Source organism: Chroicocephalus ridibundus, chromosome 9 (genome assembly GCF_963924245.1).
Source record: "Chroicocephalus ridibundus chromosome 9, bChrRid1.1, whole genome shotgun sequence".
Lineage (NCBI taxonomy): Eukaryota > Metazoa > Chordata > Aves > Charadriiformes > Laridae > Chroicocephalus > Chroicocephalus ridibundus.
In genome coordinates, this window is record NC_086292.1 from 34,829,923 (window position 1) to 34,847,236 (window position 17,314).

At 39.6% G+C, this 17,314-nt stretch overlaps 1 protein-coding gene across 11 annotated transcripts in view; it reads right to left on the minus strand.

Annotated features, from left to right (window-relative positions):
* Positions 1-17,314, minus strand: part of TCF12 (transcription factor 12) — a 170,204-nt gene that overhangs the window by 39,107 nt on the left and 113,783 nt on the right. For 7 of the 11 annotated variants that reach the window (XM_063346154.1, XM_063346156.1, XM_063346153.1 and 4 more), the window contains exons 8-9: positions 16,457-16,592; positions 13,333-13,385 (exon numbers count right to left, since the gene is read on the minus strand). In XM_063346154.1, the coding sequence (XP_063202224.1) occupies positions 13,333-13,385; positions 16,457-16,592 (189 nt within the window). Of the gene's footprint in view, positions 1-1,642; positions 1,802-5,391; positions 5,527-13,332; positions 13,386-16,456; positions 16,593-17,314 lie in introns of those variants that run through there. The other 4 variants (XM_063346162.1, XM_063346161.1, XM_063346159.1 and 1 more) reach the window with 2 other exon arrangements.

The window sequence follows — 17,314 nt, forward strand, 5'->3', positions numbered from 1 at the left end:
TGCTTCAAAAAACTGTTAAGACAAAAACTAACTCCGTAACTTCAGATATCCTCCATCTGTATATTTAAAATAGTAATTTAGTCCAACTTGCAGAATTCCTAGGAGAGAAAATGCTAAAAGCTAGTGAGATGCTAAAAAAAAATAAATTAAATAAAACCTTGGGCAACATGATATAGGATCATCATATGATTTGTCATCTATTTACTAACTCTTCAAGCTCATAAAGGTCACCTCTGACCCATAACAGGCACATGCTATCAATTTTCAAGCCATGCTCTCCTACAGTACCAGCACTTCCATCTACTATATGCCTGGAAATACTTAATAAGATCAAAGCCTTTTTTCCTGCTACAAGAACAAAGAGAAATGTTGTAATAGAGTGATCTGTGCTCTAGAAAGAATAAAATCAAAACTCCATGTAAGTTATATTCCCTTTGCTTCAGGGGTATTGTATAGTTAATTTTACTTAAGTCTTATATATATCTTCACATAAAACTTCAAACAGATTGTTTTAGCCTAGAAGCAGACATGAAAGAAAAATAATTTCATATTTGAGAGACAGCTGGCATTTATACCAAAGGAAATGAAATAGAGACCAAGCAATTTTACTCTTTCCCCTAACCTCTCCTCCAGTATCTTTTCTGTTATTCAAGAAGCTCGTATGCAGCGTCTTTAATGAATATAAAGATCCATGGTTTAATTACCACTGAACAGAAATCTTGGCAAAAAGTTTGCTAATGAAGGCAAGGCTCAAATAGGCCCATGAGGGTGCAACAGCAGCAAAAAAAAAAAAAAAAGGAAAAAGAAAAGAAAAAGAAAACACAACACAAAAAAGAGGAATATCAGCATCTCCTTTCTTCCTATTTAACGTTATTTTTATAAGAGAAGCTAAAACCACATCCAACAAACAGACTGGGAAAAACATACTGTGTTAAATTTACCATTGTATGTTATTTTTTATACACAAAAATCATAACTGTTGTCAGACGAACTTAAAAACTCCAAGTATCACCCATGAAACAGAAATACCCCATTCAATTTCCAGAAAGTTGAAATACAGAGGGTTGGGTTTGGTGGTTGTTTTTTTTCAGAATCTGCTTCCCCCCACCCCACCCCCGCTCCGGCGGCCGTAGCAATATTTGGACGGTTTGAGAGGACCGAGGCCGAGCGGCCCGCTCCGGGCAGGCCCCGTCCCTGGCCGGCCGGCGGCCGTCGCCTCAGCGGGACGGCGGGGGACCGCCGCCTCAGCGGGGCTGGCAGCCGGCGACCGGCCGGCCAGAGCAGCGGCACCGAGCCGCGCTCCGGGAGGAGCCTTGTGGGGGAGAAGAGGTACAAAAATCCCGCAAGAAGCAGCCCCGCGGGAAAGGCGCGGGCACGCCCGAGCCCGAACTTCGCCTCAGCGGGCCGCCCTGAGGTGCCGGCGACGGCCCCGGCCCGCTCCGGGAGCGCCCCCCGCCGAGGGGGCTGCCATGCCCCGTTCACACAAAGCAGCCCCCGGACGGCTCATTGCACAGACCGCTCGCCCCCCCGGTTGGCTCCGGAGAGGCGACCCCCCGCCCCCCCAGCCCTCTCAGAGGGGCACCCCGGCGCTCGGAACTTGTCTGTGCCCGCGCGGCTCCCGAACAAAGCCGGCCGCCCTTACCGTCTTCCCGTTGTAGTAGTACATGAGGGAGTTGCTGCCCACCCCGGGGACGGGGTACGCGCAGTACATGGCGAGGCTGGCGGCGGGCCGGGCTGAGGTGCGCCGCCTCTCTCCGCCGCATCCAGCCGCCCGCCCGCCGCCCCGCGCACATGGAGCGCCTCGCAGGCGGCTTATGCAAAGCAGGACTGAACCATCTGCGGGCGGGCGCGGGGGTCGGGCCGGGCGCGGGGCCCGGCCGCGGGAGGGGGCAGCCCGGGCCGGGCCGCGCCGCGCCGGGAAATGGACACGTCCCGCGCCAGTTAATGCTTGTGTTTTAATTCAATTACAGCACTCGTGGCAGCGGAGACGCTGCCTGACGCGGCTCCGGCCACACGGCCATCTGGCCCTGGCCTGAAGTTGGTCCCAACTTCGGCGAACGGCTCCCAAAGCCCCGGGGAGTGGGGTCCCCCCGGGGAGCGGGGTCCCCCCGGGGAGCCACTGGGAGCAGGGTACCCACTGGGAGCAGGGTACCCACTGGGAGCCCCCTGCAGCCCCAGCGCTCGCCCCAGGCCAGGGGGGCCTGCGGGAGGATGCGCCCCTAACACAAAGGCAAGGCACAGGCAAGATGCTTGGCCTAAAGAAGAAATACATAATCACATCAGTATTTTATGGAATCACCCAAAATCCATCTCGCAGTACACAAAGTATGATGGACCCTTGGAAACATGAGCCCAGGCGCCCTTTATGTTGTATAATACATTTTGGTATGAAATAAGCAATTCTGGGCCCATATAAGAAAGGGAAGAAAAGTGGAGGTGAGGGACCCCAACAACTTTGACACATCACAAAAATGTGAATTATACAATACAGCAAACAGACTGCAACTTCCAGCACAAAAATTCCCCAATATTTGCACATTATCTATGCCTGGTAAGTCTTTTTGCTTTCTTCACTGAACAGTGGCATTAACTACCATTAACTCCTAATGAGATGCACATTTTTTTATTTTCTACATATGAATGCAGCTGGTTATTAACTGATTTGGTAAGTCAGGTACGGATTTCAATCCAGGAAAAAAAAGGTTAAAGCAAAACCACATTTCTCCACCTCTAACTGTGTCAACTGCCAATGCTGTGAATTCTCCCTGCCTCCCTCCTGACAAAAGCAGGAAAATACTTCAGGATAACAAAAAAAAAAAAAAAACGGGCAAAGTTCAACTCAGCAATTTACAGGGAAAGAGAGCAAGTTACAGAAATTTCGTTCATTCTCCCAAGCACCTTGTGCATCAGGGAAATCTGAGCTAAAAAGACCCGCTAGGGTGACAAATTGACTACAGTAGAATACCATAGTCAGATAAAAATCTTAGTGCATCTTCTGCATGCTGTCCATTATCTCAGGAGGTAACTACTGTAGTGTCTGTAAACGTACAGAACATACCGACAAGAAATATTCACACCTCCAGCTTCAAATGCTTTTTCAGAGAACTCTTCCAGTCCATTAGGAGACTACTCTGCTCAGAGTACGCTGGCAAACACATCCTGAAGTTTACATCAGCTAAAACACTTGCGTTTTTACTGCAAGTCAAACTACATATCCAGAACTATTTAACAACACGGTAAAGCTAACGATATCTGAACTGAACTCTTCTCCAATACAAAAGGCATAACAGCAGCTACAAAAAAGAACATCACTGTACTTAAGACTATTAAATGGCCAGGCCTGCAGAGTGACTTGCGGCTCCCTTCTTCCCCCAGGGACCACACAGACCCATTTCAGTCCCCAGAGAGTCTGTAAAAAGCTTTGATTTGCAGCTAACTGTCATTCCTTAAAGTTTCTCACTAACATTCAGGACTCTACAGATGAGATCTGCTAAAAGATCTTTCCATCTTTGCATGGGCTACTTCTCATGGCACGCTAGATTAAAATCACTAATTCAGACTAATGTACAACTTAGAAAAAATACCCTAAACACTGGAAACGGTGCTTTCAGCTTACAAGAGTTGAAGAAGTAAGAGAACCCTTTTTTTCTGGAATAATTCAAGCACACAAACTTTTAAATCATTAAAAATACTTCCAGGGTAACTGGAGTTGATTCTTTGAAGTAAAGACTATCACCAACATAGTTGTAATAGCTACTGCCCCTCCATGAACACACGACATGCACAACTTTCAAAATAGTTGTATTTGAGATGAAGAGTATGATCAAGCCCCCTCTCAAATAGTAAGCATTATCCAGCCGTAATTAGAAGCAATTGGAGATAATGTTCAAACATACAGGAGAAAAAACTAACTACCATGTAGCACTGGGGGAGAGGGGCTTCCCCACACTACAACTGCCCTATACTTGTACAGAGCAACTGTAAAGAAAAATATATAGGTAATATTTACTAACACAATTAACACTTATCAGGAAATCACTGACATTGTTCACTATTACATGGGTAAGACAACAGCAACAATCGATCAATAAAACTGAGTAACGCCACTGCAGATGCTGTTTGTAGACAAACTGGTTTAAAGACTGGTACCTCCATAATGAGTCAAACGAATTTGCTCCCGAGTTACTCCCCCACAAATCAAAAGGATAACAATTTCATTTTTACCAAACAGGGAATTAGTTATCCTACCCTCAGTTACATTGGTGGGAATAAAATCTTAGCGTACAATACTTGAAATTTATCACTATCTGCTCTACGCTTACTGTACAAACCCATTGTTTCTCACAGGACATTTGCTACATGAATTCACCTTACAGGATCAGACCATAATTCCATCAAGCATATCAGACTTTAACCCCACAGAAGTTTACTTTCACCAGAACAGATGAAAAATAAACCTGAAATGGGAGAATTTGAAAGGCTGATCAAAAATTTCCAGTGATGTTCCCAATAAGTCTGTATTTGCAGGACCTACTCCCAGATAACTATTCCACAAGCTCCTGAGGTCCAAAGTGAGGTTTTGTTTTATGGTTGCAATTTTTATAATCCCTGTTTAAGACAAGCAACAGCTGCTCCGAAATTTGTTTTCTTAAGAGAATCATGTTACAGTGCAATGAATCATAGCTGGATCAGCGATACTGTACCGGGTACAGTTGTTTACTCCATTTTTCCTTGGTGACAAGTCAAGGGTTAATCTTATGACTCAGCCTGACAAAACAAGTCAGCTGGAGACAGGGCCAATTTTTTAAACTTGATTTCAGACAGACATGCCGTCAGCAGAGGAGCACTGAACTGACATGCACTTTGTAGCCCGAATTGTTTCCACTCATGACCCTGTACTGTGTGTCAAAAACAATAAACTGCCTGTTCCTAAAGTATGTAAAGAGATTATGAAAGCTGATGCAGAGTGAAATACTGACCTAATAATAAACCAAGCTACCTGTAGCAGAATATTTTCCAAGACCGTTTTAACACCGAGAGATTTTGTGAATGAACCGCATGTTCTCCCGAAAACACACTTTTCTGTGGAATACGTTTTTGTCCGACTTGTCAGAGCCACAGAGCAAAACCACAATAAGCATATGTAACCCATCATTTAAATTTATAAAAAATAAACATAATTTCTCCAGATCACTGCAAATTAGACCATCTGAAAGATAATTATGTAACTGTCTCAAGGGATGGGAGCCATCCTCTGGTCAAATGTATTCCACAAGACAGAAATAGCAAAATACTTTAAAAACGTTATTGCTTTTAATCACAGTTTTATTATTTTAAATGGGTCTATTCAGACAGAACAAGAAACAAAAACTTCTACAATGGATTACGTACCACTAGAAATGAAAGTTCCTTTTTCACCAACAAAAGCACCTGTGAAGGGTAAACCCAAGCATCACAAGTTTCCTTGTGGAGAGTGGGCTTCAATCCTGCTGAAAATATGGTAACTTGGTAAGAGCCCAGGCCTGCTTTTGATAGAAATACCAATTCTATTGTTCTTACTAATTTCCATTTAATTTCTTAGAGGCTAGGTCAGCCTGCTCTCTTTGGAAATAAGGCAAAGACAACTGCCCTAGAGGTCCCTCCCTTCCTCCCCGCTCTGTCCAAGGTCGGAACTTATCAACTTCAACCACATTTGACAGAGGGACAGAAGTTTCACGAGCGATTAAGTTCTTACTAGTTCTAAGAAAACTAGAACCTGAACAGGAGAGACAGACACCAATGGAAATAAAGGCAAGGAATGGGGATATAGATGATAAAAGACAAATTCATAGAAAGTTAGTCCAATACTGAACAACCTGTTGCTAATTAAGATATACATAGTAACTGCCAGTATAACTTATTTTAAACCCAAACATTTATGGTGATTAACTACAGCAAGGCCAGAGTTAGGATCCTTGATAAAGGATGCCTTGAACGTCACACGTAACGCAGCCGTCAGCATAGGTATGATTTCAAGCCTTAAGAAGCAAACCTGGCTCTTTTAAGGGGAAAACACATCATTTATTATATGTCCTCTATTTATTTAATTAGTTAAATAAATGTTAATTTATTTTAAAATCCTGGAAGTCTAGCCTGTTGTTAACCAACCACCAAGTACGCTGCTCAGCGGAGACAGAGCAGACTATTTGTGTGGAAAACAATTTTAAATAACCCAGTGGACCAAATTTGATAGGCAAAACCCTCTCAATATCCAAAGGAAGATGTTTTAAGCAAATTAATTTACTCATCTACACAAGAGCTAAAATAGTTTGCTGTTTTTGCTGTTGAAAAGGTTTGTCTTTAACATCACATTCATATTACTATAAACAGGGAAGAGGGGACAGTTTGAAAGGATAGAAATAGAAAATTGATATTAATTATTATCCATGACTTTTACCTAGCAACATTACAAGGTTTGGGGGAGGGTTGGGGGACGGCTGTTGGGTTTTTTATTGTTGATTGGGGTCTTGGGTCGGTGGTTTTTTTTTTTTTCCCTCCATTTGTTTCGCCTGGTCCCCCCCCCCCCAAACTACCTCCAGTTACCTATGACAGATATGAGTGAAAAAATAAATTTTTTTTTTTATTCAGCTAGAAAGTTTCCTTTTCAGTAATTTTCCAAATAATATTGAATTTCAGATGTTTAAGTTTTTACATAAATATTTTACTAAAATGGAAAGAATGAGGAAGAAAGTGCTGTATATCACGTTCTTCAGAATCAAGTACAAAACAATTTGAGGAGGTTTTAAAACTTGTTTCAAAATCTTTCAAATACAACTTTTGATGGGATATTGCTCAATTTCAGCAAGTTTTATTATTTTGCTGAAAATATTAAGCGCTTATGGATTGAAAGGAAAGCCTTTATATGAAGGTCTTCACTACCCATATCTACATTAAAAAGTACACAAACATGTTTATTATCCTGAGGCAACAAATTATCCCAGCAGAAGCCAGATAATCATCATCCCAAAACGTGCCAAAAACCTACACAATCTAAAAATCTATAGACCTTACAAGACTTTTAAAACCTGAAATGAATTAGCAAGGCTGTGTTACTGAAATTTGCAGAGGACTACCTGCATTACCAATCCTTTCACATCAACTCAATATGGCCAAGAAAATTTATTTGAAAAATTAAAAAGTGATTAAGGGGTCCCTCTGCTGGTCCAACCTTAGTATCATTTAACTTTTATTTCATTACTGAACAACAGTGTATTTTTCACTTTCTCCCCTCACCAAAACCAGGCAGCTGCCCCTGCACTGGGGTGATTTCCCTGTAGGTGGCTCCATAGTCAAAACCTGAGCCCAGCCTACGACAGCCATACACACACACTTTTTGAATGTATTAAATAATTCTGTGTCAGAGACACTTTAGGAGATTGCATGTCAAAATGCAGAGAGCTGGTTGTTCCTCAGCGTACATTCCCTTGCATCTCCCCTCTTCTTCTGTACTCCAACTTGCTGCTTGGAAAAATTCTTTTGGAAATGAAGCCAAGTGAGCTCTCAAAAGCCAAACGAGCAATCCTTCTGTCATCCACCATTAGGAATCCACCTACTACTTCCCTACAGAAAGAAAAAATGCTGACAGCTAATCCTAGCTATCAGTGCAAATGGTATGAAATCCCATAACTAAATCTCCAGAACTGTACAACTTGCTTTCTTTATAAGTCTTGACATCACAAGAGACTCTGTGGCACTAAAACAAGAGGCAATTTAATTCCGTCTTTGCTTCAGTGTGTAAATACACGGTCTTCATCTGAAATTTCATTTAAAGGTTATGCTGTGCTTTAATTTCAGTACCATTCTTTTGAAAAAGCAAGCATTTTTGTATTGCCCGTTCCGTACAAACGGTGAAGCGACCTGCCCAAGATCTGGGGAAGGAAACCTCCCGGTCCAAGAGCACACCAAACCCAGCAACACAACGCTGCTCTGCCTTCCCAGCCTACGTCGGGGAGTCCCACAGCCTTCCCACCAAACCCACAAGTATTAGCAAGCAAAAGATATTAAGAAATAGTGTTCAAATTATCTTATTTATTGCTGTAAATCCTTATCTATTGCTGTAAAACACGACACTAATTTATGGTATTGGACACATTAATCTTTGAGGTAAAGCAGGAGTTGCAGCAATTCCATATAACTTCTCCCTAAATTACACAAGTCGTTATTTTTTCAGATTAACAGTTTGAGAACTATGCAGAGATTTAAGGTTCTTTTATGGAGATCTACACTCTAATTTAAGAGCATCTAATACGCTCATTTTGATAGGTTGTGAAAACTTCACAAATAAAGTATCTCCAGTAAATCCAAACACAGAGAAATAGTCTGACATCATTATATATCCCTCATATATGTATATGCAGGATTTTCAGAGATGATCTCCCAATTAAACAACCTCACAATAGTTCATCAGTCAGATGTCAGGATAGTTTGTTTGGAAAAATGATCTGATTGCAATTAAAAAAACACAACGCTATTAAGGGAGGGTTACTTAAGTACTTTCACCCTAATTCATCCAGAACTCGATGTGAACTCTCACAGCAGGACTTTGCAAGCCACTGCTTAGTTGTTTAGTGACCGCCAAATGTTCTCATATGACAAAGAGCGGTGGGATGCTACTTACCGCTCTTTTCAGACAGATTTCAAATAAAGGCCATGTTTAAAAAAACTGCAATAATCTATCAAGAAAACCACGTCCTTTTCTTAATAAACATAAAATCTCAGAGAAACACTTTTACTTGATTTGTAACATAATTTAGAGTTTGGATGGTTTATATAATTGCATTTTGTTCAAGCTCACAGACTAACGTGGTGCTTAAAAAGGAGTATAGAGCAAGTCCCTGAAAACTCTATCCCTTGGATCAGGTGCCAAAGAATGAGCATAAAGCAGAAGAAAGAAAGATGGAAGATGGAGTCATGAAGAAGAAATTGCAAGTTCTGTGTTGCATTATCTGTAAGGATTTCTTTGGTCGGTTTTGTTATTTAAAATTGAGTTCTGAAACACAGCACGGCATCAGAGGCAAGGGTCAGGCGAGTTACTGCTGTCTTGGAGAGTGTCAGATACTAAAGGCAAGTGACAGTTGAACGTACCACTTGACTGCGCAAGGCAATTCAGAACAGCGCTGAGCAAACTACGTGCTGCTTTTTACATTTTCACACCATTGCTGGCCAGTGGGAACAAATCTCAGCGAAAAAAAGTGTTCCACTAGAAGTTGGTTAAACACAAGTTCAGTCAGTTAAACATCACACAAAATATCTACCCAGGATGCTCTGAAGTTTTTCTTCAGAGCCACAGACTTCCTAAAAGTATTCCAAGGATGGTGCTTTACACCAGGCTACCTCAATGCACGCTGAACTTGCCAACATTGAGGAACATTCTCTAAAGGAAATCCACTCAACATGGTGAATGTTATGTTATTCTTAATACAGTTTAAAGTCTCAAAAACTGGGTTTCAGATAAACAGAGGACTGGATCGTTTCCACTCCACCATTGCAAATAATCTCCTTTTACCCTTCGGGAGGGGTGGAGGAAGGAGGGAGCACAGAGAGCAGTAAGATCCATTATTTTTCTTGTGGTGCTATTGGTATCTTTACGAGACATCTCTTGAAATATACTTCTCAAGCTCAGTCTTAAAATTTTGACTCACATGATATCAAAAAGAAAAGCACCTGAAATGTTTGGGACGTAGTTCTTTGCATGCAAACCAAGTTTTCTCTAGCTTTGTTTCATAAAAAATTCTTGCAATAAATTAGCACCCATGACTATACACATACTATAGAGGGTGATATACGAGGAACCCCTATAATCAAGCTATAAATTGTATTAAATGAAAACATTAATTTCACAATCTCTCCCTTAATAAGTGGCAATCTAAAGTTCAGTATTAACTGATAGTCTCAGGTACTGTGGAAAGTCTAAAATACTTAAAATATTTATCAGAAATGGCACTACACAGAAAACAAACAGATATTTGCGTCTGTGTGGCACAGCTGATTTTCTGTTACAAAAAAAAAATAATCAACAGACATGATGTATTTCAGGTTATTTCTTTGATATGAAACTAATTAAATGGCAAAAGAACGATGACAGATATTCACATTATTTTTCTCAGAATTATGACTGCATGATAACCACTGATTATGGTACTAACCATAAATATTAATTTGAGATCTTTTCTGACTACACGTGTAAACAGTATGTTTCTGCTCATAGCCCATCCATAATTAGATGGTGATCTGCCTGCGTGCTTCCAAGTGAGCCGTACTTTTCTTTTTCTCCCTCTGCGGAATGAAGAGCTCCCCGAAAACCCTGATGCCCTGCTCTTCCCAACGCAGCTCCAGCGATTAGCTACAACTGGTTTCCAGTCACATGATGTTATTAATTTCTTGGCTTAGCTAAGGTAACTCCTACAACCAGAAAAAGTCTCAGAAATACAGCCATTCTGAATAATCTCTGAAGATAACGTAACTCACTGAGCAGTGTTTTTTCCCCCTGCTGCTATAATATAAACGGCACATCATAATCTTTCTGTTCACTCAAGCCTGGCTTGAGCTAACAGTGAGAAAAAATAAACCACTGTCTTTTTAGTTTTTAATCCTCCCTACAAGGCTTTAAATTTAGTAGTTGTAGTTTAACATAAATGCTTGCGTGTCAACATTCTGAATGTTTTGGGCAATGACTCACCACTTAGCAATTTACAACAGGAAAACTTAAAAATGCATTTGCCTGGTGCATTTAATTTTTACAGTAAAAGGACAAGTTCAGATTGAGGTCCATTCCAGAAAGTAACTAAACAGTTCATTAGCACTTTTCTCTGTAACTATTTTTACTTTAGGCCCTGATAAAAACACATGAAGAAAGATAAACCTCAAAGCAAGTAATTTCAGAAAATACCATAGAAATCCAAGCAAAAAAGAAGATTTTTTTTTTTAATTATTTCTTAAAAAGATTGTTATAAGTTACGGTTATCTAGGAAATTAAATGACTTGAGTATCCATTGACATGGTAGCCCTATACTAACAAAAAAACATCGCAGAAAATCTTTTAGGAACTGAAAAATTTTAAAAAAATCCCCACAGATTTTTAAGATACATTAAGTATCATCTTTCTTGTGACTGTCCATATTGTAATTAAACTTCTCTGCACTACGTATTAGCTAAAACAATTTTTATCTTTCCCACAATACATTCTGACATCTTACCAAGATATATTTAAAGTAAAGACAACACTTGCATAATTATCTACGCATCAATTTAAACTTCCTATGATGCTCAGTGAAATCTAGTTTTGTGTCATCTTCCAAACACAAAGCATCTCATATCACTTTTTTTTCGTAATACATCATTTTACTTCAAGGCTCTATTCAGCATTGAAAGCACTGAAATACAGCGAAATGGTACTTAAAAATTACAGCATCACAATCATTGATTCTTCACAGGAACTGTACTTTATTGCACAGATTGATATAACGTTAATACAAATCCAATTGATCAGCATTTTGTTGTCTCCACTCTTCTCACAGAAGAAGAATTAAATAAAAACCATTTGAAAAATACTGCTTCTTAAAATTAAAGCCTAGTAAGAGAAATGAGAGAAATTTTTCATTCGCTAAAATGATCTCTTTACCTGGCTGACGCTACTAAATATTAAACATGTAATGTAAGCTTTATTACTCGCCTAGAATTACAGTAATAAATTACGTGAAAATTGCACCGCTATGTGTTTTAGCTTCTCTGACATTTTAAATATATTTTTGTTAATCTAGCAGAAATCATCTGCTAGACTGTAAAGCCACCCTACATAACACGCAACTGTTAAAATGTAAATTGCCAAACTATTTTTAGCTGCTGCTGAAGGGGGGAAAAAAAAAGGGGGGAGGGGGGGAAGGAAGAAGAAGAATATTCCTGGCCTCGGGAATAATGATTTGAGGCATTGTGTTCATTTTGTTTATCAAGCAGCTATTCAGCCTCTAGTGGGGCCCAAGTGCTTATGCAAGCAGAAGCTTTTCAGAGTGCCTGCAGCTGCAGCCCTGGCTCCCAGGTAGGTGCAGGTTCAGAGCACAGCTGCCCCGGGCAGCCCGCGCTGTCCCAGCTCCATCTGCACCTACTGCTGGAAAAAGAGCATTTCAGACCCCGGCTTCTGCGTATAAACACATCTCACCGTGAACAGGGGGAGGGAGAGAGAGGCAGGAGAGAACAGGGCAGATGGGAGGATCAGAAGACACCACCCGTACTTCAGGACTGACTACAAAACAACCAGATCCGACCCATTTTGCTCCAGCGATATTCCCGTTGCCTGCGCGGCGTGTTCTATTTAGCTGAGCTGGCCCCGAGTGATGACCAAGCCCCAGCGCACCTGCGCCCGGGGCGGCCACCGAGAGCCCCACACCATTTCCACAACAAAGGGACGGACCCCGCAAGGCGGCGGAGCAACCCCTGAGCCCCCCGCCGGCACGTTTGGCCCAGGGGGAATAATTCCATCCTGCGCTTCACTGGGGATTTTCCCCCTTCACGTGGATTTTCAAATGCAGATTCGTTTACAAACAATTTTCTTCCTTTTAAGAATAAAGCATATTTAATACCACAAAACACCCCTATAGCATTAGATTATCACAGCCATTAATGATTTTTCCACCAAAACCCTTCCAACCTTTTTCATCAAAGCCCTTTATTCTCGAAGGATAAATTTTCAAGCAAAGAGGGATCAACAAACTAGTTGCTTGAAAGCTTTCCTGATGCTAGGCTGAAGTTAGGAAAGGCTTAATGAAGGCTTTAAAATCCACCAGGGCTTCACAATGAACATCTGACTTGGTGATTTATGCATATTAATAACCTCAGTCCTACTGAGGCAAGCTGAGCTGTACATGTCCTCCGAATCTTAATGTCTTCAGCTCCACTGGGATTATTACAAATGTAAATTTCTAAGATTCTCAGCTATTAATCTCTGTCTGTCCTCCTGTTCAGCAACATAATGACTAATTAAACATCAAAAGACCTGTACAGGAGATCTTCTTTGACAGCTCCTGGCCCAGCTCTCTTCCCAAGAGAGGAATTCAAATGACAGGGACAAGTGGGTAGGAGCATATGAGCAAGCTACAAATCACTGCTATGAAACCTAAAAATTCCACATCAAATGTGGATTTAGTCCTCCATACCCACTCCCAATTACCTAGCCTAGCTGTTCACGTCCAGCGGGTCGCCTTCCTAATGCTCAAGTTAAGTAATCTGTACGTACGTCAGGTAAAGAGAGTGCAGTTTGAGCTCGATTAGTTTACTACGAGTAAAAAATGTAGTACTTACAGAAGAAGGCAAACCAGGGGGCACCTTTCTTACTTTCTTTGTCTGTAGAGGATCTGTACACAGAAAAACAACATTTCATCAAGTATCTACATTACAGATGAAAAAGAATAAATAGTACGCTATACAGTTTTTTTCTTTCCACAATAGATTTCTTATTTTCCAGTTTCATGCATTTTTTATTCTGTGCCAATGAGATTTGTCTTTCACATCAATACAAGAATATGCTTAAATATGTAACATTTGGCTGTTCTTCTCTAAAGTAAAGCTTTGCTAAATAACTACTTTCAATTCTTTCCATAAGAAAAGGAGTCATTCCTAAAATGCTCCTATACACTTGCTAAGGAACAAAGTAAGATTTTGAGATATATAAGGAGGAAAATGGGACTGATTATAAGAGAAATGCTTTCCCTTTCTGCACTTCAGAGTAAAGATAGAACTATCAAAAAGGAATTTATGACATGTCAAAAGTAAGATTTATACTCTAAAAATACTAACATGATGTAAATTTCTATTGCTTTTAGACTATACCAAGGTTGTAAATAAACAGCAAATCTAATGACCTAATTACTTTTCTTAAGGCAACAGAACTCAAATTTCATGTAATAGTAAAGTTGGAGGTATGATACCTGCTTCCTTCCACCAATAACTATTGTAACATCACAAAAGTACCCAGCAATTTCACTACCTAAATCAAGAATCTGAACCAGTTTAGTCAGCTGCTAATAAAATTAATCTCAACAGTATGCATGCAAATTAGAAGTTAACTGATGTTCTGTAAGAGGAGTATCTGGGAAGACTACCAGTTCTATAGTTAACTGATTGAGTCTTCAATTAAAATACAGAATTCCTATTTTTCTATTTTCACTCAGAACTTTTAATCACAATTTTATTATATGATATGACAAGATAAAGGTGAGATAAGGTGAGAATATCTGCTGGATATCTTTACTCTCATCATTCCCCATAGGGCATGTTTGAAAAGAAAATGAAAGGACTTCTGGAAGAGATGTTTACACAGCATTTGAGGTTCCTGGAAAGAAACACTGGTTGGTTTCAAGGAACTTTAGTAGCAGAGTTAAATAGGGTTCAGGCAATTCCTTCTTGGGCTAAAATGGCCATAATTTGACTTTGCTGTAAATTCGCAGACAGTGGTTTTGTAACATTTAACCAGTCCATTAAAAAAAATACAAATATTTCAGGCATACTTTCTCAAGCCATTGGAAACAAGAGTCAAGATAAAGGTGAAGGTGAGCTTTTCCTGGCATTTCTGGAAAAAACTTTTCCATAGATTTGTAACCACCACCTGCCCTGTCCCATGTCACAGTCCCCCAGACACAGCCACGACAGAAAAGAGGAATATCACGCTGTTACCAGTTTGAACAGGTTTATACCCCTTGAACTTCTCTTTCAAAGAAAAAAAATAAACAGTAGCACCACTCAGAAAACACCACACTTAGCTTCACTTTGTTTAAATTAGTAATATCTGGAACTTACCCAACTCTATATAGCTTGCACAAGAAGCTAACTTAATCACATAGTCAAGTAAATAATAGAAATTAGACAATCTCATTTAGGACTCTCCCTCAATGACTGTTTCATACCAGAACCTTTCTGCCCACATCAGCATCCCTCTGGCCAGTACCCAAGTCAAGCTCTAACAGCCCCCTCTTACTCAAAACCATAGCAGGGAACTATAATAGTAGCTTCTCACTAAAACTGATTCAACTGGGGCTAAAACATCATCATTATTATTTTAAAACCCAACTCTTCTCTATTAAAGTTCAAACACCCTTCCAAGCAGCAAACAGTGTCAACTGAACTTTCCTCAGACTGTTCTTTTTCTGAAACAGATCTGAAGAACTTCTGCATTTAGATTCTCATATTCTGAGGAACACGAATGCTTACAAAAACATTGGTACAGACAGACAACCCCAGATTAAACAGCATTTGTCTTGACAGCAGGTTAAAAAGTTATACAAAAATGGTATTTTAAAATACATACATATATACCCCCACACACATATAGGTAAAGTTTCAAAGTCGTATTTTTATAATTAAAGATTTAAAAAACAATTTCAAGCACGTTCAGGACTATTTTAATGCCCAAGGAATTTGCAGTTCTAGTTTATACTAATGTTACTTCAGGAAACAATTTGCATTTGATGAAATCTTTTTTTGGCTAAAGTATGGTTGAAGTTATATGGTTCCAACAAACAAGATTTTATTATGGAATAGAAGTGCTATACAGAATGAGGGGCATTAAAAAAATAAGCATATAACTAGGGTAATCCTGATGACATAACATGTTAACATTGAAATATGGAGCTTTTAAACTAAAATATCAGGTTACAGTCTCTCTTTTTGTACCAAAAAAAAATTTTAAAACTTGCACACCCAATTACTCAGGATGGTCTTATAGCAGAAACGATACAACAGCTGGCTCATTCTCGAGTCCCTAATTCAATAGAAAGTCTTTAGAGCTATGAAATATTACCATCACTGCCCACAACAGAGTAGGAAAACTCCATTTATCTCAAAGTATCTCCAGAATAAAATATTAATATTGTCATAGGATTATAACAATTAAGCAAATTCCTGCCTGCATATTTTGCAAGGTAGTTTGATTTTAGGATAAACTACTAGTATCCAATTGCTAAGAACTTTAAAGGCATGTTGAACCAATTACAATGAACTATATATTGCCCTGAATAAAGTTACTTTTAGCATATAAAAGGATAATTGTTTCCCCTTTGTGTCTTTCCCCTTCTAAATAATGGTAATGACCTCAGGGTCAGGCATTTCCAGGAGTTAATGATGGCATGGGTTAAGGGCACTCAGCTGGTCATCAGCTCCTATCCATCTGTCATTATTGCTTTTGCAATTAAGGGGTTTATTGGAGTTTCTTGTTTGTTTTATAAGCAATACTGACCAACATTGAATTCAAACTAGCATCTCAAAGAAAACGTTAGTAATTCCGTTTCGTCTCTAACATAGCAGTTTGCCGTAATTTGAATGGCTCAGTACAGTCCAGTCTCCAGTATATAAAATGAACTGTCAAAGAAAATAATAAAGTCTGCAGAAATGCATCATGAAAAAAAGTTTAAAAACTGTCTGTATTACTCACCAAGAGCTGGTGAGTCATGAAGTGGTCTTCGGCGCTGATTTGTGCCAGAAAACGGGTAGTAGGGTGTTCCAGGTTTTCCCGAGGATGACAGCTGACCTGGACTTCCAAGCCCCATATCTGACCGAAGCAGACTGGACTGCAAAATATCCAGAGAAAAGTAAAATTAAGCTCTATAGTAAGCCAGCTGTTAATACACCAGGCTAACAAACTATTAACCACACATACTGCTCCTGGCATTTATAGGAATTTACTGAGCTTTCAGTGAAGGTCTTAGAGTTCAGAAAAATGTTGACTTTTTAGAACTAGTATTCAGACACTATACTATAGTATAATTCAGACAGGCAGAGCAAGTTTGTCTGTGAGCCTCCAAAAAACCATGACCATTTCAGTTTAAAACATCTGAAAGAATCAATTCATACTTAATTTCCAAACAAAAGTCATAATACTTTGTTTAGTTTGCAGTGTAACACCTCTTCTATTACACAGTATAAACATAATTGATAAAAACTGCTAAGAGTTTATAGCGTGACATTAGGTTTTAGCACATACTTAGAAATCCAGACTTCTATTACATTCATAAAAACATGGAATAATTATAAAAAAAAATCAGACACAGACAAAAGAGATAACAGATTAGATTAATGCACAGAACATAAAAAATTATGACATTTTAAAAACTTCAAGCCAACAATGTAGTTGAACCCTACCCTTTTTATTCCCTTTCCATGCAGTAAATATAAAAACATTCTAAACACTTAACAAGTGTGTTATATGTTGTTTGGCCTCACGTTACTTGGATTTCTTCTGTGAAACTGAAATGAACGTTGGCGATTTATGAGAACATCGTTTTTCCACGGT